At 38.9% G+C, this 26,426-nt stretch overlaps 1 protein-coding gene across 1 annotated transcript in view; it reads right to left on the bottom strand.

Moving 5' to 3' along the window:
- Positions 1-26,426, bottom strand: part of TMEM178B (transmembrane protein 178B) — a 311,456-nt gene that overhangs the window by 137,857 nt on the left and 147,173 nt on the right. The window contains exon 2 of the mRNA XM_044087283.1: positions 18,919-19,056. Within this exon, the coding sequence (XP_043943218.1) occupies positions 18,919-19,056 (138 nt within the window). The remainder of the gene's footprint in view (positions 1-18,918; positions 19,057-26,426) is intronic.

Here is a 26,426-nt window from a genome sequence, read left to right as displayed (position 1 = left end):
AGTTTATGCCATAGTTGCATGACACACTTATTCTGTATCTGACCCACCTACATGTTACAGGACACGGAACACCTACCTGCGACCATTACTAGACTATAAGCTTTTTATCTATGCAAAACACTGTCATTCTGGTTTTCACCCTGGCTGGGTGTGTGTCGTCCTGCTGACATCTGGCGTATGTCCCACATTGGTCATTTGAACTGTGGCAAACCTACCGTATGTACATCTTGCCTAGCAATAGTGTTGGGTGATTGTGTACATGACTGCCTGTTCCACTCCTGGCAGTGGTCATTTTACCCTTCAGAGCAGGCGCTATTTGTTCAGGGGTGACTAATGCTGGTGTCACCTGTTCTGTACATCATTGACCGTGATTTGCACAGTGGTCAGTGACACTTAGCCCTGTTTCGTGCATATCCGTATAGTCGTATTTAAACATCACTTACCAGCTGTGGGCAACGCTTATTCCCGCTAACGTGTGCTACACATATTCTGATGACCTGCATCCGGACTGCATTACCCGTGCCATTGGGATTATGTTACATCCCTTGCGGGACATGGGCCCGGGAACATGCACGACAGTCACTGCATGTACCACTTGGACATCTGGGGGTTGTACACGAATTATGTCAGTTTGTATGTGCAGTACACTACAGCAGTTACTCCACACTACACTCACATGGATGACTCCGTTAGTTTACAACTTGATGGGTCCAGTTAATGGTATGTCCATTTGATGTTTACTGGCTGTACTCCAGCACTGTGTATGTATATCACAATTAGGTACAACCGATAATTTGCTACACCTTCATACGACCGTGGATGCAGCATGCCGGGGTGACTACTGCCTGTCACGGGTACATCCCCTGCCTTGACACTACACCCATGATTACATTTTGTGGAGCCCCTCAGTAATGCAGCGGGTAATCCATGATGCCTGTGTGTAGGACAGTGCTTACACACATGTGCTCCCGTGATTGCCTCTGCTCCAGTACAGGACAGTTGCTTACTTGATGTTGTGGCGACGGGTGTCACTGTTTGCCCTGTTTGGTGTTTTGCCTCTGACAATCGGGCGTGTACCTACCGATGTACCTGGGAACCTATACACACAGCACTGACAGATGCTGATGGGCACATCTACTGTTCAGGTGTTGACAGTTCCGTGTTCCCATGGCTGTTGCGTGTACAATGTTTGAGGGCTGCCTATGTAGGATTCCACAGTGGGCCACCTATACATCACAATTTACAGGTAGTCATGTTTGTGTGCCATCCATGTTACTGTGTGCAGGTGGGGAGGGGTGTCAGTCCGTGGGAGCCTACACTGTCAAGGTATGTGCTATACGTTCCCTCTTTGCCAAGGCATAGGCATATTGGGCACACCTCCGTCTGCCTACTGGGACTGGCACAGTGTGTCCATGGTCTGGATCGCTCTGTGCCTGTGTTGGTCTTGGCACTTGCGGTGGGCTGTGAGGCCCTCCCCCAATATGACCCTGCTGCAGCTGTTTCCGCAGGATCATATTATGTAGCATGGCACATACTATGAAGATGTGGGCACACGTGCCTGGAGAGTACTGCAAGGCTCCACTAGATGTGTCCAAGCACCGTAACCGTGATTTCAGCATCCCAAACACATGCTCTATGATGATTCTGGTTTGTGCGTGTGCCTCATTATGGCATTCTTGCATTGGTGTGTGTGCATTTCTGATGGGGGTCATCATCCACGGCTCCAGTGCATAGCCATCATCCCCCACAAGGTGACCTTGTGGGATGTCCCCTCTGATAAATACCTGATACAGCTATGAGGCATGCCAGATATGGGAGTTGTGGTAGCTTCCAGGGCTGCCAGCACACACATCCATGATAATGTCCTGGGCATTGCACATGACCTGGCAGTTGATGGAGTGGAATCCCTTGCAGTTTATGTAGCGCCTACCATACTCACTGGGTGGTGACTTAATTTGTATGTGCGTGCAGTCTATCGCACCCAGTACCTCCGGGTAGTTTGCCACATGGTGGAAGTGACGCATATTGCTGGCCAACTCCTCCTGAGTTCGGGGGAAATGTATATGCTCATTGGCATGTGGTAACATGGCATCCAGGAACTGGTGTAGTACCCTGGATGCCGATGCCTGTGAGATCCCCATTATATCTCCAGTTGGCCTTTGAAAGGTACCTGTGGCTAGTATTCGCAAGCTTACACATACCTTCATGTCCACTGGGATGGGTTCCCCTCTGTTGTTTCTGGTTCTCAGGTGTGGCCGGCACAGTTCTACTATTTGCTGTAAGATGTCCCTGTCCACCCTGTAACACTCTACTATCTCCAGATCATGTAGCCCCTGGTAGATTATCCTTGGTCTGAACACTCTTCTCCTCCTCCGAGGCCTATGGTGGTTGTCGGCATCATCCTCCACAACACTGTCGGTCTGTAACACATGCTGATGAATCACAGCTATGGCAGCTCCCAACATGTACATTTTAAAAGTTCCCTGTCTGTTTACACCTATGGTGCGGTGTTTGGGAATACACAGGTGTGTGTGTTGGGTGCTTTCACACTTTATACTGTTCTGCTGTGAACACTGATGATGTCATAGGGTGTGTATGTACGATCGTGGCTACAGGGTATCTTCTGTGTTTTATTTACAAAACCGCTATTGTGCTGCCTTTGGTGTTGCATTACATTTGGATGCCGTGAATTACCTCCTGCCCTTCCGTTTACATTTGTGCACGTTACACCTACCATTTGCTGGCATGCATCCAGCTGCCTGCTTTCATTTGTACTTTCCTAGACCTGGCTTATCTTGCGTAATGTGTGCTATTGCCGATCTACTGTGGGTTTGTTTGCTCTGCTATGACAGTTCTCCTATCTTTGCATTCCAGGTCCTCCACACCTTTCTTTGCAATCCTATGCCTCCCCTATCCTGTTTTGCAGGTTTCTGCATGCAGGCTTGTCTACTGCCTTCGATTGGCCGCTGTGTGTTGATTGGTGTTAATTGCTCATTAGTACGCCAATTACCCTGCTTCGGCATTTCCTTCTTTTCTTCCCCTGACCTTCCTGTTTGTGCTGTTGTTTGTGGCGTGTGCATCCACTTACAGGGTTTCGGGCACGAGTTCATCCCCATACACATGCGCTCTCAGGCACCATGTGTGCTCTCAGCTAAATGGTTCTATACCCTCCTCCCCACCCCTATCCTTCAGCTTTGCTTAGCAACGGCCAGGCCAGATTTGCATTGCTCCAGTGTGATTACTGATACGGTGGCACACCCCTCTGCTGATGTCATGTATCACCTTTGATACACTCCTCGGTGTTATAGCGCTGCGCCGTCAGGTACATTCTTAATCCGGCGGGACGTTTGTGATCCAGTATTACCTGCCTCATTTGCATGGCATTGACTACTAATTCATAGTTACAGCACTGAACACTGTCATGGGCCCCTGGCAACCCTTGCGCCTTGCTTGTGGTGTGCCATGCCTGCCATTGCATATTATGGTGCAATCCTAATTTGTCTTTCATTGCGATTTTCTGCCGTTTTTATATATTTCCTTTGTATTCCTGTTTGCACACACATGCCCTGCGGTTGTACTGTGCGTTACTGTGGACATGGCATTAAATGTTGTTTTTTAGGTGTTGTGCATCTTTTCTTGTACCATTGGCTGTGTATTTCTCCATTGGCATATGTTAACTTTGTAATACATGCGTGTGGTCCGCTTCTATAACTCCGATGTTCTGTTTTGGAAAACGTAAACCGTGTTTTTTGGTTTACATTTCCATGGGCTTGCATTATGCCTGCACCACTTCGTGAATCACTGTATGCCTTCATTAGCATGGTGCGACACTGCGCATGGGGTGATTTGCATACCTATGCCGAGGGCTGCATAGCTCTGGCGTATGCCGGTAGTGCATGTGAGATTGGTTCGTACCTGAATTGCTCGGCGGACATCTTTGGCATTATGCCGCCTACGCTACGCCTGCGCCTGGTGCAAGCTTCATTAATCCGGGGGAAGCTCTAAAAATTATCCTAAGTTTTGAGCCTTCATTACATTGTTTTGTTTGTCTTTGTCCAAAATTATTGATGAAAGAGGTTGATTGGTATGTCTCAGAAACACTCACATCAACATTTCCATGGTAATCGTAAGCTCACGCAGTCACAAAAAGATGATTTATCACTCAAATCATCTTTTTCTGGCTGTCTGACCATACAGATGTTTCTGTATAATCGTTATCTTGGCAGCAGTTTCTGGGTGTATTGGACAGCTGTTGAATGTGTGTGTGTGTGGGGGGGGGGGGCTCTCACCTCCCCTCCTTACCCTATGGTTTTGGCATCTATAAGCAGCTGGTCATTTTCCTACACAATCACAGAAACTATGTCTGCTCTGTCTGTGATGTCAGGTGTCCAGACTTAAGTATCTCATCCTTATTCTCACAATTGCACATTAGTTCTGCAAAGCCAGATAGTGACTTTTTAAAATGAGTGAGTGACAACAGGGTCAGTCACTCTCATCCAGCCAACCCCAATCCTAACTCCTACCCAGAAGTAAAAGCCATGTGGACAAATGGCTATGTAATGTTATTTCACCTCCACAGTTGACACAATCAAGTTGCCACATGTTAAAGTGGTCCAATCCAAGTTGCTCCAAAAAACCAGAGAAATATTGCCAAAATATCTGGTTGATCATTGGCACCATCATAGTAAAACATAGTAATACCATTTATCTCACCACTCCATTCCTCTCATCTAAAGTGACCACATAATGCCATACAAGGCACAGAGCCAGAAATATTGCAAAAATATCGGGTTAATCACTGCCAGCAATATTGCAAAAAAAGTAGTAACACGTATCTCACTGTGACATTCCTCTAACCTCAACTTTTCATATAAAGCCGGAAATACTTACAAAACCATCTAGGTGATCACTGCCAGCATATAAATAGTAATATAAATAGTAATATCACTTAACTCACTGAGTCATTCCAATTTCTTGTCATATCCAGAACCCTGCAGCAAGTCACTAATTTTATTTATTTATTTTTTCTGTAAGTAAAAAAAAAGAAAAAAAGAAAGACCTCCTTTAGGTGGCTTGGCATCTACATTTGAACTTTGCGAAGTCTGTACTCTTGTGACCTCACAACATTTATAGTTAACCTTATATAAGCTGACTTGAATGTTTTCAAGTCAACTGGAACACTGCCCCCTTGGAGCATACCCTGTGCCGTGGGTGCATTTTCATTTGGGTGAGGCATCTTATTTATTAAATTATTTTTTAGAGCAAAGAAACATGACACTAAAAATAAAATAAAATAAATAAATAAATAAATAAATAAATGAAAGAGTATCCCTAATAGTATGACAAATATGGCTCCCTAGATATTGCTTAGTTCACCCATACATGAGGCTGGCCATTTATCTAACACAGTCAGTGGCAATGGCAAGCAATAATTCTGGCTATGTGTCCTGCATAACCATCATAACTTGTATGTCTAACTACTCTGATAGGTAAGTGGGTCAGTGCTCTATTAAGACATCAATCCATTACTTTACAATCCAACTTCTGACCACAGTCTGCTGAACCCACAGCCTTTAGATGTTTGCAAGCTACTTTTCAACTCATGTTTTTACCCCTTTGTAATCTATTTTCTTATTACTCTGAGTAGCCTGAGAAAGTTTAAGTAATATGTGCAACATAGTTTTAATGTCAAGGAGACTTTTTTTTCTTTATCTTGAAAATAATAGTCAAATGGAATTTTGTTTAAATTCAGTTTTAGTTAAATCTGTTGGCTGCGGCGGTGCAGTGGTTAGCATTGTCATTTCACAATAAGAGGTTCTCTGGTTCGATTCTAAGCTGGAGCACCTTCTGTGTGTAGTCTGCATGTCCTCCCTGCGGTTGAGTGAACTTTAAAGACATGCAGGTAGGTGCGTGTGTGTGCATGTGCCTTCTGTGAAGATTTGAGTGCTGAGCTGGCAACTCAACACTGTAAAAATCCACTGCTCTTAACTGGGGAAAGCCGAAAGAGTTAAGTCATGATCTCTGAGCAGTTTCCTTCTCCATGCTCAGTAGATGTAGTTAAGATCTTTAATAACTATATATGTTTGCAGCCACATTGTGACCGAAGAGATGTGCACGTATAAATCATAAAACAATGTATCTCTACAAATATAAGGTACTGCCCCCTCCTGGAGGTGAAGAAAGTAGCTAAATAACGAATGCTACAGGTCTATAGTCAAGGCATCTCTGCTTTTATGTCACATATGACAAATGAAACCTAATTACTTCATATGAATTTTAATGCTTGCAGTCTCAAATTAGTTCAGTTTCTCATCAAACAAACAGTATAAGCATGAATAGCAAATTTTTTGATAAGATTTTTTTTTAATAACAAGAGTAAGTTTTTATAAAATATGAAGTAACTGCGGTGGTGGTGCTGCGGTAGTGTTGTCGCCTCACAGTTAGAAGTTGCATGTTCGATTCTCAGTTAGAGTGTCTTCTGTGTGTCAACATGCATGGATGGGCATTTCTTCATTGAAGGTTGTGCGTTAGGCCCGGCAAGCCAGCACGTAAAAATCTACTGCGAATCATTAGCGGACGAGAGTTCCACTGTGGAGACCCCTAACCGGGAAACGCCGAAGGACAGTATGAAGTTAACAGTAGAATGATAATGCAAACAGGTATGCAAGGCTAATAATTCAATGATAACTATATTTAAGTAGATATTTAAATGATCCCATCCAAGACTATGGGCGAACATTGTAAAAAAATGTTATTTCATATGTACTCACAAATATTGTAAATTGTTGTAATTAGTTTTTATGTTATTTATACCATGGTGTTAATGTAGGTTAGTTCTAAGAAATGTATTTTCTTTTTTCTCTATATTTGTTTGCATTTCTGTTTTTGTTTTTTGCAGTAAAATTTCAAATAAAATATTATTTAAAAAAAGAAACCTAACTACTTCATGTATTAAAATTTCAAATAAAATATTTAAAAAAGAAACCTAAATACTGTAATTGTTCATCAGAAAAGAATCTTGGTATAGGCAATACAAACACACACAAACAAAAGTGTGTGTATGTACATGGACACAAGGACACCCAGACACATAAACACACACTTGTATACACACACATGCGCGCGTGCGCACACACACACACACACACACACACACACACACACACACACACACACACACACACACACTTATGCACATGCACTTTTAAACGTAATCAGCGTCTGAACAAAATGCTTTAATATCTAATTATAAATCTGAGGCTTCCTTATTTGTTTCAACAATTACATGCTCTTGAGCAAGACTTTTTAAAACTCACAGTTTTAGGAAGGAAAAAGTCTTTATAGTAACCTTTCTTGTTCATTTCAGAAGTTCTTGAGGTTCTGTGAAGCAGATGTTCTGTAATATCTGTCATCTGCAACTCCAACAGAGAGATTTTGGTTTTTTTTTACTATTTGCTGTGGTGTACAGTATTGGTAGGGATAATTAATTGACTTTACTTGGCTTTACAGTGTCTTGAAGATTTTAATAAAATTTTAATGAATTTTTTATATTTCTTTGATAACCAGATTTATATTTTTGTGCACCTTAGATGTAAATTTACCAGATGTGATATTTTACACTGGTGGACTTTGTGGAAATTCTTCTTTTCGTAAGATCTCAAACTGGTTCAATCCCAGGACATGCATTTTATGAACAGTTTGCTGTGACAGTGCCCTAAGGAGCTGGTATGTTTGCCCAGTGCCTGGGGGGCAAGATCAATACTGATGCAATGCTGGGAAAAGGCAGTTGTTTAGAGATATCCATTTTCTCTCTCTGTCTCGTTGATTTTCTGAATGATTTACACGTTCTTCTCTCCTTAGTAAACATGATCGAAACTGCCCTCATTTTCTATGCCTCTGTCATCTCCACAGCTCAGTGATCGTAAGCTGAGGCGGTATGTCAGCTCTTTTCATATCTAAATGTAAATTGCCCATTAGTAATTCTGTTTTATGCACACATTTAGGAGCTAATTTTGACACTGTGTTCCCATCTGTCTCATCTGTGTCTACTCCGGTGACCTTTTTTGTGCTCATGTGTACCAGCCTGAGAGAAGAGACAGCTGGTAATGCAATGTCAAAATCACATGATGGCACAGATGAAGCCCTACATTTAAAAGTTCCTGCATCGTGCTGCTAAGGTCAAGATTGGCTTGGCTATGTTTCAAGACATTATTCTCACAGTGTGAGTACAACTGTGTCACATTGTTCTCTGAAGGAAACAATATTTGGAGACAAGTACACAAAAGCTAATAAGGAGCCCCCCCCCACTCCCACACACAATCTCTCCTAATTTTAGTCTGCTTTGAGTTCACTACATGTCCAAAGAAAGAAAGAAAATGTTTCTTTTTGTGTCCTGCTCAGAAAGAAAGCGGTATTTTGCCACCACTTTTCAGTCAGCCTTTGTGCAACATATTAACAGTGATCAGTAAGCATTGTGCCTTTAGAAACCTTGAGGTTTACATTTCCACTGTCCTTGTTTCATTAAATTATTTATTTAATTTAGATTTAGGCATTTTATATGCCATTTGTGAACAAACTGATTGCTGCAAATGAGCAATGACCTATTTAATTTGACAACACCCTACATTTGTTTGATGAGTGTTAAAACAGATAAAGAAAGTAAACACATAATTTTACTATCATTTAATAAAGAGTCTTTCTGCTTCGGACTATGTCATGACCTACTCGACTCTTCATTCCTTAACAGAGGCAGGCAAAAATGTATGGTTATAGTTCCTACTTAACCAACACCCTATGAATTTCTTAGATTCATAGGTAGTACTAGGCCTGCAGTCCAGGAGACAATTAACAAGTCTAGCCCAAATTCCCAAAAGCACTGTCTGATTAAATGACTTGCACAAGGCCACACAGTGGGTAAATGCAGGCTAAGGAGAATCAACCGTATACCACAAAACATGGCTTATTAACAGCTCACAGCATCAATCCTCTGCACCAAGTCCCAGACAGTTGAAATGTTTCTGTAATGTTCAGTGTTGTTATCCTTTCCTGAGATCATTTATGTCAGCAGCTTTACACGTTGCCTTTTGCTGGTGAGGGAGGACACATCACTTGTACAAGAATGAAGCTGTTATATTACCTTAATTTTTTTAGATTATTTAGACATTAGTGAGAGGATAGAATCTTAAGTGTGAGGGGAGAAGCAGTGATTCATGGTTAACTCAGAAAGAAGCAATAGGGGACCCACCAAATCAACAAGATAAACAATATATATTGGAATCTGCTTATAGAACTACGTCTTCCATTGTCTGGAGACTTTATACATGGAAATTTTTACATAGATCTTTTTATACACCTTTGATGATGAATAAAATAAATAATAAAGATAATCTATGTAAGAGATGTAATGTAGAAATTAATGCTGACTGGGCTCATATGTTTTATGACTGTAAAAAATTGAAAGAATACTGGAAGTCAATTAATGATTTTTTGCAGGCTCTTTTTACAGATAATTTCATTATTTCTAAATCTCTTATATTATTCAACACACCTGTACCTCAAAGTGTTAAAAAGGTTAAGCTTCCCTTGTTATGGTCTATTCTAGCAGTGGCTAGGAAAATAATAACTAGAAATTGGATTTCAGATACACCTCCTTCGTTCAATGAATTTAAAAATGTTATAAATATAGTGTGCCATATGGAAATAAACACAATTAGGACTAGAACAAATAGAAAAACATCTTATTTTATTGTATGGGATAATTTACAAAATTTGTTAAAAAAATTTTAATTTCAATAGCATGGTATTTTAGTTTAATTAATTGATCTGATTGTAGTGGATGTCTTTGTAAATACTTTAGTTGTTTTGTTGAATATTATAATAATACCTATTTTTAATTACTTGTATAAAATTGTTATGATATTTCTCTTATATGTTAAAACAATAAACCTGTTTTGAAAAAAAAAGAAAGAAGCAATAGGCATTTCTTTAAAAGGATGCTGATGAAATAGACATTGAAGGGTCACCACAGTGACATAGAGAACACAGAGCCATAGTCCAATCCTACTGGGGAAGGTGTTAGTAACACTGCATTTAATGAAAAAGCTCCTTTAAAGTAGTTACTATCAGAATAGTCATGTAATTTGCCTTTCTAGTTTGAGCTTTGACTTGGAGCCACCAATAGAAATAGTAGAAACAGAAACAAGGCATTGATTCCAAAAATGGGGTTTGGATGTAGGGATCTGGATCACTGAGGCAGATCTGAAATTCCACCTGTAGTTTCTGTTCATGACTGGTGCATGGATTAATTTTCCACAGCTGACCCTGCAGTGCTGTAAAAAATGTGAGTATTGCACTTTTGAGGTGCTCTATTTTTGAGGAGATTTGAAACTAAGGAATTGGCTACCTGAGCTGGTGTCAGGTGTATTTGAATGATCTCACAACACTTATCAAAAAGAGTAGGGGAATTTTCACTTTCTTTTTATTGACACTTGATGAGCATGTATATTATAGAGTCTTAACATACCATATCTGATTTTCTCCCTTATGAGTCACAGCCAACTCCTAGAGTGACTGTGTAGGCAGCCATTGCTGTCTAACCAGTTTTCAAGAAAAAGGGGAAAACAGAAGTTGGTTTTCAGGTCTTTTTTTCCCTATCACACAGTGATACACTCACACCTGTGGACAATTTAAAGTCCCCCATACACCTACTGCATGTTTTTACAATGTGAGGGCTCCTGGAGAAACCCCACATGAAGGCAACGATATCATGGCAGGCTCTGCACAGACAACAACACAATATTCTTTCTCACTGTATTGAGCATATTTTCCAAATTATTTACAACCAAGCCCAGGAAGTATGCAATGCTTTTATATATGTGTTGTTGTAAATGTCCTTAACAAACCATTTGCATAGCATGTCTAGATAATTAAAAAAATTGAAATGATTCTTTATACTCCCTTTTCATAAGACTATCAAAAATTCATTCATTATTTATTTATTTATTTCCATTCATAAAATTCATGTTCCAAAGTTTCTGTTTTCCCAAATTCGGTTATTCATTCAGCCAACTCTTGCATGTTAATTTTGCTTTAAATTGACATTTCTCATGGGCTATCTCCAGCAAAAAATATGCATAAGTGAATAACTTTTCACAATGTTCATTGTACTTATAATACATCACCTTCTTTTATCTTTCAGTACATATCATTTTGGTTCACAAATTTGTGTAGATTGTATTATTTTATAATACCTGTCTCCACCTAACATACTGCTACATGTTTACCACATTCCTAACTTGTGGCATACATTTTTTTTTATTTACTCCATTTTGTAACTGATAGGTAATATTTGCATGTTCCCTTTCCATGTATTACATATTGACAAATAATACTGCCATTGTTCCTTTACATTTTTAGTTACTTTATCACAACACATTTCCATTCTCAAAATGTATTTATTTATTCGACATTTATTTACCGAGTTAGTCCATCTGAACTTGTACCCTTTTTCAGCAGAGGCCTGGAGAGAAAAGTTCCAAAGAACAAAAATTATATGAATAATAATAACAATAAATTCTTGGTTACAAATTTTACAAATGATAAGATGCACAGTACTGTTTTAAGAAAAAGTAAGTATCATAAATAGTATAAAAAATCATTTTAACAAGAAAGGAACTTAGAACATAATTAAAGAAGAACTCTGTAAGTAGGGCAAAATAAATTAGAAGTGAGTATAGAGGGGATTAGTGAGAACAAGGAGAGATGAGGAAGAGGAGCTATGTCCTGGATCAAGTGTTGGCTTCTACGCTGTGAGGTAAACATGAAGAGAGAGAAGTAAAACATATCAAATAGTAAAGGGGGTAAGGGTTGGCAGGGGTATGGTGAGAAGTAGATAGTAAAAGTATCAGATAGTAGGTAATAGGGAGAGGACGAGGTGGAAAGTGAGGGGGTGAGAAGAGAAGGAGGGAAAATTAAGTGGGGTGATTGCAGTTACATTTCCAAGCAGTAATTAGGTGATTTTTGAGGGCTGTCTTGAAAACATGTGCATGGATGTTATTTCTAAGGGACATAGGAAGCTTATTCCATGCTAGTGCTGTAAGGTAGCTGCAGAGGTTTTGTCCAAGTAATTTTTTGGGTTTGTAAACTTGTAAGAGTCCTGCGGCAGAGCTCCTAAAGGAGTGTAATGGGTTATAGACAGGGGTGTAGCCAGGATTTTCAGATTTGTACTCACAACTCCATGTTGCTGACCCCGCTAAGCCACACCCTCATCATCATGATGTTGCTACCCCCCTTACATACATGTCCAAGTCATACCCCCATCACAGTGCTGCTCTCCTCCACCCTCAGCAAATGTCTGCCAGGAAGCTAATCTTTTGCATGAAACACCAAAACAATAGCAGCCATTTTAGTTCAAACATGCATTTGACCCAGGTGGGAAAGCACATAAAGAATTTCCCCATTTACATTATATGCTAAACTTTACCCCAGCTGTGCTGTATCCAGATGGCTACTCATGAGTGCCTTTTAATAAAGTGTGACACAGCCCCTACACATAAGCTATGGGGAATTATCTGTATTTGTCAGAAACACTGTCACCTCACTTAACATTATCCATTACCTTAATTTGGAATGCCTAGAGATCTAAATCACCATTAAAAAACACCTATTAACTCTGTTGCTAGCCGCAAATCCCCCAATGCCTCCCAGTGATTGAGAAAAGTACTGCAACACCACTCACTGGTTAAATATAAAATCAAACACCTTTTGTTAGAGGGTACAATCATTCAAACATTGAGTGGCGCACCTACACATCTAAAAAATGGATATCCTTGGCATTCCCTAGACTTAACACTAGCGGAAATTGTAAAAACTACCCATGAAAGTCTCATAGACCCTTGACTTGGCCATTACCAAACTAGTTCCCACCTGTACCCCACTTTGCATATTTTCATCCCTAGTGAAATCTGTCTATATGTCACCTTCAGTGTCAGGTGTAGTGGTACCACTGCCAAACCACCTTTAGAGACTTCTCCAGGGCAAACCTACTTCAGCTTGTACAAGACCTAGACAAAGGTTCCCAATAGTTCTTCAAAATAGTCACAACTAAGAGGGCTGCCACATTCACTTCTAATCTGTAGTAATTGTCCAACAGCTGTGTAAAAAATTCAGCACCCATCCACCCTAAATACAATTATAAATTCAGGAAGAAACGCCTTTGGTGTTACTACCTTACTAATAAACTATACAACAAAATAAGGATCACAATGACAAGTTATTAAAACAAAAATCTCCCTCCCTTACCTTGAGACCACAGTGAAACATACCATAATGGAACTTAAGAGCACAACTAGAAAATGAAAAGCAGAGTCTGAGCATAAGGTTACTCTACATACCAAAGGAAATTGCAAATCTTTCTTCACTTGTGTCAGGAAAGCAAGGAATAATATCCAACAATGTACCAGACTCATGTATAATATTACTCATTTTGATTTCAAGGATATAGCCAATATATTAGGAGACAAATTTAGTGATAACTTCCCACACCACTCCACAAAGTTGCCCCACAATCCATGAAGAGTATTGCAAAACAAAATAAATATTTTCACATCTGAACACACACACAGAAGTTTTGTTTATGCAAAATGTTTGTTAATATATTAAAATGCTGGCAGATACCCAATGTACACATTTGTTATCATTCTAATTGTATGGTCAAAGAAACAACATCATCATCATCATCATCATCTTCTTTCAGCTGTTCCCGTTAGGGGTCACCACAGCGGATCATCTGTTTCCATTTCTTCCTGTCCTCTGCATCATGCTGTTTCACACCAACCACCTGCATGTCCTCTCTCACCACATCCATAAACCTCATCTTAGGCCTTCCTCTTTTCCTCTTACCTGGCAGCTCCATCCTTAGCATCCTTTTCCCAATATACCCAGCATCCCTTCTTAGCACATGTCCAAACCAACGCAATCTTGCCTCTCTTGCTTTGTCTCCAAACTGTCCAACCTGAGCTGACCCTCTAATATACTGATTCCTAATCCTGTCCATCCTAGTCACACCCAGTGCAAATCTTAACATCTTTAACTCTGCCACATCCAGCTCTGACTCCTGCCTTTTCGACAATGCTACCCTCTCCAACCCATATAACATAGCTGGTCTCACTACCCTCTTGTAGACCTTCCCTTTCACTCTTATTGGTACCCGTCTGTCACAAATCACTCCTGACACTCTTCTCCACCCATTCCATCCTGCCTGTACTCTCTTCTTCACCTCTCTTCCACACTCACCATTACTCTGAACTGTTGATCCCAAGTACTTAAACTCATCCACCTTTACCAACTCTACTCCCTGCATCCTCACCATTTCTCTACCCTCCCTCTCATTTACACACGTATATTCTGTTTTAGCCCTGCTGACCTTCATTCCTCTCCTCTCTAAAGCATATCTCCACCTCTCCAGGGTCTCCTCAACCTGGTCCCTACTCTCACTACATATCACAATGTCATCTGCAAACATCATAGTCCATGGGGCGTCTTGTCTAATCTCATCCGTCAACCTGTCCATCACCACTGCAAATAAGAAAGGGCTCAGAGCTGATCCTTGATGTAAACCCACCTCCACTTTAAACATATCTGTCACTCCCACCGCAGTCCTCACCAATGTCACACTACCCTTGTACATATCCTGTACCACTCTTACATACTTCTCTGCCACTCCCGACTTCCTCATAAAATACCACAACTCCTCTCTAGGCACCCTGTCATATGCTTTCTCTAAGTCCACAAAGACACAATGCAGCTCCTTCTGACCTTCCCTGTATTTCTCCAACAACACTCTCAGAGCAAATATTGCATCTGTAGTGCTCTTTCCTGGCATGAAACCATACTGCTGATCACTAATCATCACCTTCCTTCTTAAACTAGCTTCCACTACTCTTTCCATAACTTCAAGCTGTGACTGATCAATTTTATCCCTCTGTAGTTACTGCAGCTCTGCACATCACTCTTATTCTTAAAGATAGGTACCAAAACACTTTTTCTCCACTCCTAAGGCATCCTCTGACTTTCCAAAATTTCATTAAACAATCTGGTTAAAAATTCCACTGCCATTTCTCCTAAGCACCTCCATGCTTCCACTGGCATGTCATCTGGGCCAACAGCCTTTCCATTATTCATCCTCTTCATAGCTGTCCTTACTTCCTCCTTGCTAATCTGCTTCACTTCCTGATTCACTATTCCCTCATCATCCAACCTTCTCTCTCTCTCATTCTCTTCATTCATCAGCCCTCCAAAGTACTCTTTCCATCTACTCAACACACTCTCCTCACTTGTGAGTACGTTTCCCTCACTGTCCTTTATCACCCTTACCTGCTGCACATCTTTCCCAGCTCTGTCCCTCTGTCTAGCCAATTGGTACAGGTCCTTTTCTCCCTCTTTAGTGTCCAGTCTCTCATACAACTCTCTATATGCCTTATCCTTAGCCTTCGCCACCTCTCTCTTTGCCATGCGCCTCATCTCCTTATACTCATGTCTACTTTCTTCATCTCTTTGACAATCCCACTTCTTCTTCACCAGCCTCTTCCTCTGTATACTCTCCTGTACTTCCTCATTCCACCACCATGTTTCCTTGTCCTCCTTCCTCTGTCCAGATGTCACACCAAGCACCTTCCTAGCAGTCTCCCTTACTAGCTCTGCTGTAGTTATTCAGCTATTCGGTAACTCTTCATTGCCTCCCAGTGCCTGTCTTAACTCTTCCCTGAACTCCACCTCACAATCACCCTTTTTAACTTCCACCATTTAATCCTTGGCACTGCTTTCACACTCCTCCTCTGCTTCTTGATCACCAACATCATCCTGCAGACCATCATTCTATGCTGCTTAACTACACTTTCCCCAGTCACCACTTTACAGTCTCCAATCTCCTTCAGACTGGCCCTCTTACATAGGATATAATCCACCTATGTGCATCTTCCTCCACGTACGTCACCCTATGCTCCTCCCTCTTCTTAAAATACGTATTCACCACAGCCATGTCCATCCTTTTCGCAAAATCCACAATCATCTGACCTTCTGCATTCCTCTCCTTAACACCATACCTACCCATAACTTCCTCATTCCCCTCTGTTCACTTCACCAATATGCCCATTGAAGTCTGCTCCAATCACTAGTCTCTCACCCTTGGGTACACTCACCACCACTTCATCCAACTCACTCCAAAATTTTTCTTTCTCATCCATTGCACACCCAACTTGTGGAGCATATGCACTAACAACATTCATCATTACACCATCAATTTCAAGCTTCATAAACTGCACTCTATCAGACACTCTCTTCACCTCCAAAACACTCTTGGCATACTGTTCCATTAGGATAACCCCTACCCCATTTCTTCTGCCATCCACACCATGATAGAACAATTTGAACTGCCTCCTATACACTTGGCCTTATTTCCCTTCCATCTGGTCTCTTGCAAGCACAATATATCAACATTCCTTCTCTCCATCATATCAGCTAGCTCTCTCCCTATACCAGTCATACTGCCAACATTCAAAGTTCCTACCCTCAGTACTACACCTAACCTTCCTCCTCTCTTCCTGCCTTCGGGCATGCCTTCCCCCTCTTCTTCTTCTTCGGCCAACAGTAGCCCAATTTCCACCAGCACCTTGTTGGCTAACAGTACTGGTGGCGGTTGTTGTTAACCCGGGCCTCGACTGATCCAGTATGTAATTATGAAAAGTTCTCTGCATCAGTAATTTTTGGCAGAGGTTTTACGCCCTTCCTGACGCAACCCTCCCCATTTATCCGGGCTTGGGACTGGCACAAAGAAATGCACTGGCTTGTGCATCCCCAGTGGCTGGGTCAAAGAAACAACATGGGCAGACAAAAAAAAAAAAATCAAACATCCAAAAGCACAACACAGGCTTGCTATTTTACAGGATCAATTATAACTTTTCCATTGGCAGTACAGTGTCAGGAATCAGGAAATATATTAAACACTGTTTATGCACATAAAACCACTAGCAGCAGTTGTCACCCAGAAATGGATTTCCAAGCTAAGTCTCTTGCTAATAGAGGCTGGCAAACTGTAGCACAGTGTTACTAAGCTAACTGGCCTTCCCGTAGATTGCTGTCTATACTCAAAACCGCAAGACTGCATTTGTTCCACTGCAGAATCAAAAGGGAATATATTCAAAACAGCTTGAATGACAGCAGTCAAAAAAAGAGAGTGACAGAGAGAAGCATAGGAAATGTATCTGTAATAAATAGAAGTTCTGAACATCCTAACATTTGAAAAGACAGAAAGATATAAAGAAACCACACAATCTAATTATAGCAGAAGCAGGTAACAAAATCTATCTGTGTGCACATATTTTAGAAAAATTTAAAAATTTAATATGTAACAACTGTACAAACTTTCTGTATTTAAGAATTATTCTTCGCTTAGCAATCAACTTCCCTCTCACAGCCCAACCCTTATCCATCACCCTATTCATGTTTGCACAATTCATATCAGGGCTGATCAGTACATAATGCCCCACTTTTACATCTGTCATCTCAATGGCCATGTAAGTTAATTTTTTTGTTCCTTGTTTATAAAACCTTCATCTAGTTATACTGTGAAATTCCTAGCCCATATATTCCAGCTTTCCATAATATACCATCTCATCATATCTTACATCACATGTTCCAAACACTAATGACCAACTTGTCACAATCTAAAGCTCCAAAGAGTATGAGAAGGCAAAAAAAGGAAGGGTAGCCACTGAGCAAGTAAAAATGGAAGGGTAGCCACTGAGCAAGTTGGTCAATCCAGCATCTAGTCCACAATCTTAAAATAATGATTTGGTGAAGATAGAAGCCCTTTAAACCCATCACACAGTCTGAATGTGGCACAGACACAAAAACACAGGATTCAGCCAGCAGAAGCAGCGGCATACCTCTCAACTTCTTCGCTAAAGAATTCTGGGCAAAGTCAAAAACAGTGGGGGGGAAACTTGGGACATTATTTTAAAATATTACTGTACTTCACTTTAAAAAGTTGTTAGGATAACAGGTTTAACATAAATATTTTCTGAACAATAAGTATGAAATTATAATGTAAGACAATACTGACTTACTGTTATCCTCAATTATTTACAGAAAATTAAAAAATAGGGGTAGGACAAAAATATGAGGTAAAATCAAGTACTTAAGTATGAATAGTAGAGATGGAGAAGAAATGTAACTTCAATTATCCAAAATAATGATGACAAACAAATTTGAGCAGCAATAGTGAATTCACCAACAGACAACAACAGAGAATACAATTCTGATTTTTTTAAAATGCTAGTTTAGAAAACATACTTACCAGCTTTCATATCTGTACTCTTCTGAACTTTAGCAAGCACACTCCCCCCCTTCACTTCTACAAAGTGTACACCAATTACAGTAGCTAGTCTGCATTAATGATTAAGAGAAAACCCCAAAAGAAAACCAGGAAGTCGCTTTCATGTTCTGTGACTTTCCACCTTCCAGGGGACATTTACACTTCTTAATCGGGCAATTAACACCTTCTGTACAAAATTGGGATGAAATATATATATATATATAAGTGACATGGGTGTGAGGGGTGCAGGAGGACTTGTCCCCTGAAAAAAAGCACTTGTTTGTCAGATGTATTGCTGTTAACCATATAATTTTTAATGTAGTTCTTTTTGAGAGCTTTTTTACAATTGTTTTATTCAGTTAACATTTGATCACATGTATATTCACAACATATATATTTATTGTTTTTTTTCAGATTTTATTTTCTGTTCACCTTAACTTTTTCCAACTAAAGTAGGCAGAATAACAATCTGAAACAGTCTGCAATAGAAAAAGAAATTTTCTCATTTAGGAAATCAGGAAAACACAATTTATTTTGGGCAAACTTACCTCCCATAAGGAACAAAAGTCCTGCAACATACTGCATAAGGCCTCGGTCCCAGCAGCAGCCTAGCAACCCAATTATCCAGCCAAAGAGGATAATCGCCATGGCCATTCCCATGAAACCAGCTGTCATCCTTCTTAGGTCTGTAATAAGGAAAAAAAGAACATTGTCTCTGATTAAAATTACTGACATAGTATTAATTATCAATAATTACTGACAAGTAATATCAATTATCAATACTTCTTTCTGCGTGTGTATATCTTTTTTTACTGTCTTGTAATATAAACATTAATAATGCTCTAATTTTTACATCTTACTTCATAACATTTTTCTTTGTATCAGAAAAACAGGAACTGGGATATATGTTTAAAGCATGGCACTAGGGACTGGGTATACTTGAAGAAAGAAACTTGAACATTTCACACGGCAATGTGTACATTACTGTTTGAAATTGTGAGTTTCTATAATTTAGGTAGCTTGACTATAAGACTTTGTGAAGACCATGTGAGTTAAATAGTACCATGGCAGAATGAGGCAGATGGTCCCTTTAAGGATACTAACCCCCAAACAGACAAGTAGGTTAGAGTTAATGAGGGACAGCTGTTTTTAAGTCTATTTAAAGTCCAATGCTCTGAAGTTAAGCAGATTCATGACTGCTTGGTCCAAAGATGGTTCCAGGAGGACTTTAGAAAGAGTAAGGCATTCCAGAAGGAAGAAGGATAATCTGGAAGGTGTTCCTGTGGGAAAAAAGAATCAATACCTTTTAAGGAGTAGCCACTTTGCTGTATACCTGTCTAGGTGGAAGTGCAAAGAGAAGGTTATCCTTAATTGTGAGAAAAGCCTACTGGAGCTTAGCTCTATCTCAATAATTACTGTTTAGGTAGCTGGCAGTTTTGCCAGAACTCTGTGGCAAGACAAAACAATTAAATTATTTACTGCAAATATCTTTAACTTTGTAAAGGCTACAGAATCTAAACATTTACCAGAGAGAGAGAGAGAGAGAGTTTATTTGAGACTGCAATCAGCTGAGTGCTGAGATTAAACTTCTTGTATAAACTGCATTTTCCTTGTTGTGTTGAACATGCTTGCAAATAAACATGATCTTTTGACTGAAAAGCTTTGTCTAATAATTAATTTAATTATTACAATCAAACAATATTCTACATTCTCTAAAACGACACAGAAACTGCAAACAGAATCTAATTTATTTCTAGAATTCAGCGCCTCGACCAGTCTTCAAGAGGTATACAAAACATTACCCAAGCATTCCCCTTAAATACCCACCAGGGGCAATTAATGTCAATTAAAAAATAAATTGCATACAATTATACAATTAAATAAAATACTTCCAGTTGATCTCACAATTAAGACCCTGTGGAACCATAGCATTATATTTTAATATAAATAAAGATTCTTTAAATAACAATTGATCTTTTAACCTTTCTTCATTTCCTAATTTTACAAATATTTTTTCTAAAACAGTAGCCTGTAATAATGCATAGTTACTGTTGTGATACTCTTTGAAATGGACAGCGATAGGACTTTTAATTTTACATTTTTTAATGTCTCTAACAAGTTCTTGCAGACAGCATTTAAACATTGTCTTAGTCTCACCTATATATACCAACCTACACGGACAACGTAAAGCATATATAATTCCTTCAGTAACACATGAAAAATTCCCTAATACACAAAAATTATTATTTCCAATTTTATTAAAAGTTTTAACAATCAGCTCACAAATATTACATTTGCCACAAGGGAAAATTCTTTTTAACAAAGGATTTATTATAACACCCTCTACAGGGGCTATGAAATAAGATTTTACCACTTTATCTGACAAACTAGTCCCTTTCTTAAATGAGAAAACAGGATGGTGGTTAAATCATTTTCTTAGTTTTTCCTCCCTTGCTAAAAACTTCCAGTAATGTTTGACCTGTTGTTGTATCTGTTCACTAAGAACATTATATGTCATTACCACATATACATTATCTTGTGAGAGTATATTCCTATCTCCATATGTGTTTCTCACATGATTATGATTATTACTAGTGAAATAGTAATCAGAAATTTTATCCAAGGCCTCAAAAATATTAAGCAATGAATACCCTCTACTTAAAAACATGTTAGAGGTAGATAAAAGTGCCTTGGATAAATCTTTTTTATTATTATAAATTCTATGTAATTGTAAAAATTCCCCATATGGTAAAGAATTAATTAAATGCATAGGGTAGAAACTAGAACCATGTATAAATTGCCCCCCATCCTGAAACTTTCTAAATCCAGAAGTAGAAATTTCATTAGTTTCTGTACCTACTAAGTGTACATCCAAAAAATCTACTTCTTTACCAATCTGTAGACCATCAAAGGATAAATTATATTCATTATATTGCAAATCTGTCTCAAAATCCTAAAAGTTCTCCATGCCATCCTGACATACAAAGATGAGATCATCAATGTATCTATAATATTTAACCACATGTTTTTTTTAAAGAATTCATGTTGATAAATATATTTTCTTTCAAATAAAGCCATAAACAAGTTGGCATAAGTGGGGGCAAAAGGTGCCCCCATAGATGTAACTTGTAGCTGATGGAATATATGTTCATTGAAAGAAAAATGATTATTTTTTAAGTTAAATTCCACCCATTCAATAATGTAATTTGACAAGGGGCAGTCATCCAGAATAGATTGCAAAGCTATAATACCATTCATGTGTTTAATATTCGTGTATCAACTAGTGACATCCAAAGTCATCCAGTAGCTCTTAGAATTCCAATTAATTTCCATAATCTTGTTAAGAAAATCAAAAGTTTCATTAATGTAGGAATTTAATCACTGTCCATAGGGTAGTAAATATTCATGTATAACTATGCCGATATTATGTAAAAGATAATTGGTTGCCGCCACTATGGGTCTGCCAGGAGGTTCCACCATGTTTTTATGTAATTTTGGTAGGCAGTAAAAAGTGGCCATATTGCATTTATCTATATTCAGCTTTTTATTAACATCCTCCTTGGTTAAATAATCTAAATGTTGTTCTTTCATTAATAAAACCTCATAATGTTTTAATGCCTCATGATACATAGCAATATTCACAACCCTATACACTTTAGTATCTTGTAGATGGGAATTACACATTTTAATATATTGTTTATAATGTAATGTAAAATCAAAATTATTTTTTATTATACAACGACCCCCATTAATATTCCAAAATGTGCATGCTGATTGGTCAGCGTGCACGTTGCAAATAAGTCCGATCACCTGGACTTTTTCCATTAGTATAAGTCTTTTTTTTTTTTTTTTGTTACAGCAACAGAGAACGCAAGATCTCCGTTGCTTTTTAGAAAGTGTCTCGCTATGTTAAAGGAGTTTAACATAGCGAGATAACTTTAAAAAGCAACAGAGATCTTCCTTTCTCCGTTGCTTTTTTTAAGCTATCTTGCTATGTTAAACTCCTTTAACATAGCGAGACACTAAAAAGCAATGGAGATCTTGCTTTCTCCATTGCTTCCACACACAGCTCTGATATACTGCATAAGCATATGCATGCGCAGTACATCAGAACTGCCGCAGAATACCAGACAGCTGCGGAAGGGCAGCACGGAGGCATTATACAATGCCATTATTTAAGAAAAGTAAGTATTTTTTTTCTTAAATAATGTCATTATATAATAGCAATAACCCACTTCTAGGTGTGGGTAATGCTGGATTTACCCATGGTTGTCTTTGTTTGGCCACTCGGGCTTCGTCCTCGTGACCAAACCACACCAACCGTGGGTAAAACCAGCATTACCCACACCCACGCATGGGTTATTGCTTAAATATGCTACAGTCTGTCTGATTGTATAAGCTCAGCTATTTTTTTTTTTTAATTTTAGCATTCCAATGACAGTGGCAATGTTTATTTTTGATGAGTAGATCAACCGATGCACAAATGCTGCTATACTAAGGAACATCAAAATGTTTGCTGTCTGGGTGCCGTATGTAGTCTGTTTTGCAGAATATAGTTTCCCATTTCTGTAAGTCATATTGTTTGCTTCTTTTATTTTTAGAGTTAATTGAAACCAGCTGCTATTTGTTTACTTTCTTATCAGAACAAAACTTCACTGTTCTGTGCATAACTGTTTCTGTTTGGTGAAAGTGCTTCTCAAGCACCAAGCCTCTCTGGGGTGGTATAATCATACATTAGTAACAGCATTTTGCATGCCTGTCTTACTCTAAGAAATGACATCATGGTGGAGTGCTGTCAGATGTTTAAAACTGCAATTTAAGTTGGTTAGTGAATGTACTTAGATTCATTTAACTTCCATGTACCAGCTGCATTAGCAGCTTATACTGACATGTTTATAAACCACTGCCATTGATGCCTTATAAATTAGTGGCTTTGATACCTATGATGGTTATTTGGTAGTATCCGTGGGTCACCGAATTCTAGAAATATTTTCAGTAGTAACATTCAAGTACGAATACAAATAATCAGTTCTACGGCAGTTGAGGAAAGGCTTAAAAGAACTGGGAGTTTTTTGATCATGTCTTAAAGCTGTTTGTAATTATGTGACCCTTCCCCTCACACACACACACAGACACACACACACACACACACACACACACACACACACACACACACAACACACACACACACACACACACACACACACACACACACACACACACACACACACACACACACACACACGTGATCATCAGTTGCAGCTATGTGTATAACTGTGTGCACCTTACATGCCTGTGTGAGATAACATGAATGAATAAATACAAATAAAGTTTTTAGAATAACAAACTTTACATTAGCAAACATTTTATGAAGAATGTAAAGTCTGAAATTCACATTTGTCATTATTTAGTGACTGTCATTTTTATTTTATCTGTTTCTTAACTGGGTAAGGCCACGAAGTGTCTCTTTTCAAGGACATAGTAAGGAAATTGAGATGAAACAAATTAAGCACTATACCCTTGACTACAGGAAAGAATTCAGTAACAGCTCAGAGCCTTAGTCCACTGAACTACTATCAAACAACTATAATTCACTTAAAAAAGTTAACAGAGCAACACGTGTTGCACAGACATGCATTTCCTGAACAATAAGAATGTGAAACTCTAATGAGTGCCTCATATTTTTTGCCCACTCCCTTGTATATTTTCCATTTTCTGGTAATAAAGCTTTATACTTCATATTATTCAGAAAATGTCGGCTGAGGCAAAACCTGTGTTGTTCTATTAACTTTTCAAGTAAATCGGTCTGGTTAGAGTAATAGTTAAAAAAATGGTTCTCATTTTGGGCCTTTGTCCAGCCATTCTTTCCTTCTCCGCCAAACCAGAAAAAAAAAAAATTAGTATCAAACACCAATGATTATTAGAAGATCTTCCTTTTAAAATGAAGTCTTTCTTTCAACAAAGGCTGCCAGCACTATCTATAGCCTTGGGGAACTTCTCCTTCAACCCGACTGTTAATATACTGGCATGTGGACTAAGGCTCTCAGCTGTTTAATAAAACATTCCTAAGCATCCTTAATTACCACACCCCCATAAGACGTTCTCGAACTAGAGCCCAACCATCCCCATAGCTACAAAAACACTAAGTCTGAAATGAAAAACAGGGATAAAGCCTGGGATAACTGGCGCAAAACCAAAAACCCCTCTACTAGGCAAAAATTCCTAGAACCACGCAATAGAACCAAAAAAGCTTATAAAACAGGACAAAATACAATACTACCAGTCTGCCCTTATCCCCTTCCAACATAACCCCAAAAATGTTGGTCCTCAATAAACTTCATTCTCCACCCAGGTAAAGTAAGTACACCCACTCCTAACTTAACTCACTCCGAAAATATTGCTACCTCATTCAACAATCACTTCACACAAACTGTACTATCACTAGCTAGACAACACAACCCCACCCATAAACCCACACCATCAGCTACAACTAACAATCTCCCCACTAGCTTCTCCTTCTTTCCTGTTCCTAATTCCAAAATAAAACAACTATTAACTAAACTTAAAACCACCAGATTAGCAGCAGACAACCTCCCAAGTGAACACCTTCAACTTGCAGCTGACGCTCTGGCCTACCCAGCATCACTCTTGATTGACAGATCTCTGTCAGAAAGTTATGTTCCCACACTATGGAAAGTCTCACACATAATTAACAGATTTCTGTCAGAAAGTTATGTTCCCACACTATGGAAAGTCTCACACATAATTAACAGATCTCTGTCAGAAAGTTATGTTCTCACACTGTGGAAAGTCTCACACATAATTAACAGATCTCTGTCCGAAAGTTATGTTCCCACACTATGGAAAGTCTCACACATATTTAACAGATCTCTGTCAGAAAGTTATGTTCCCACACTGTGAAAAGTTTCACACATAATTAACAGATCTCTGTCAGAAAGTTATGTTCCCACACTATGGAAAGTCTCACACATAATTAACAGATCTCTGTCAGAAAGTTATGTTCCCACACTGCGGAAAGTCTCACACATAATTAACAGATCTCTGTCCAAAAGTTATGTTCCCACACTATGGAATGCCTCACACATAATTAATAGATTTCTGTCAGAAAGTTATGTTCCCACACTATGGAAAGTCTCACACATAATTAACAGATCTCTGTCAGAAAGTTATGTTCCCACACTGTGGAAAGTCTCACACATAATTAACAGATCTCTGTCAGAAAGTTATGTTCCCACACTATGGAAAGTCTCACACGTAATTAACAGATCTCTTTCAGAAAGTTAAGTTCTCACACTGGAAAGTCTCACACATAATTAACAGATCTCTGTCAGAAAGTTATGTTCCCACACTGTGAAAAGTCTCACACATAATTAACAGATCTCTGTCAGAAAGTTATGTTCCCACACTGTGGAAAGTCTCACACATAATTAACAGATCTCTGTCAGGAAGTTATGTTCCCACACTGTGGAAAGTCTCACACATAATTAACAGATCTCTGTCAGAAAGTTATGTTCCCACACTATGGAAAGTCTCACACATAATTAACAGATCTCTGTCAGAAAGTTTTGCTCCCACACTATGGAAAGTCTCACACATAATTAAAAGATCTCTGTCAGAAAGTTATGTTCCCACAATATGGAAAGTCTCACACATAATTAACAGATCTCTGTCAGAAAGTTACGTTCCCACACTATGGAAAGTCTCACACATAATTAACAGATCTCTGTCAGAAAGTTATGTTCTCACACTATGGAAAGTCTCACACATAATTAACAGATCTCTGTCAGAAAGTTATGTTCCCACACTGTGAAAAGTCTCACACATAATTAACAGATCTCTGTCAGAAAGTTATGTTCCCACACTGTGGAAAGTCTCACACATAATTAACAGATTTCTGTCAGAAAGTTATGTTCCCACACTATGGAAAGTCTCACACATAATTAACAGATCTCTGATAGGAAGTTATGTTCCCACACTATGGAAAGTCTCACACATAATTAACAGATCTCTGTCAGAAAGTTATGTTCCCACACTA

The sequence above is a fragment of the Protopterus annectens genome, chromosome 11.part0, assembly GCF_019279795.1.
Source record: "Protopterus annectens isolate FY-2018-M chromosome 11.part0, PAN1.0, whole genome shotgun sequence".
Taxonomy (NCBI): domain Eukaryota; kingdom Metazoa; phylum Chordata; order Ceratodontiformes; family Protopteridae; genus Protopterus; species Protopterus annectens.
Note: the sequence above shows the minus strand (reverse complement) of the source record. Positions and strands in the feature narration are given on the sequence as shown.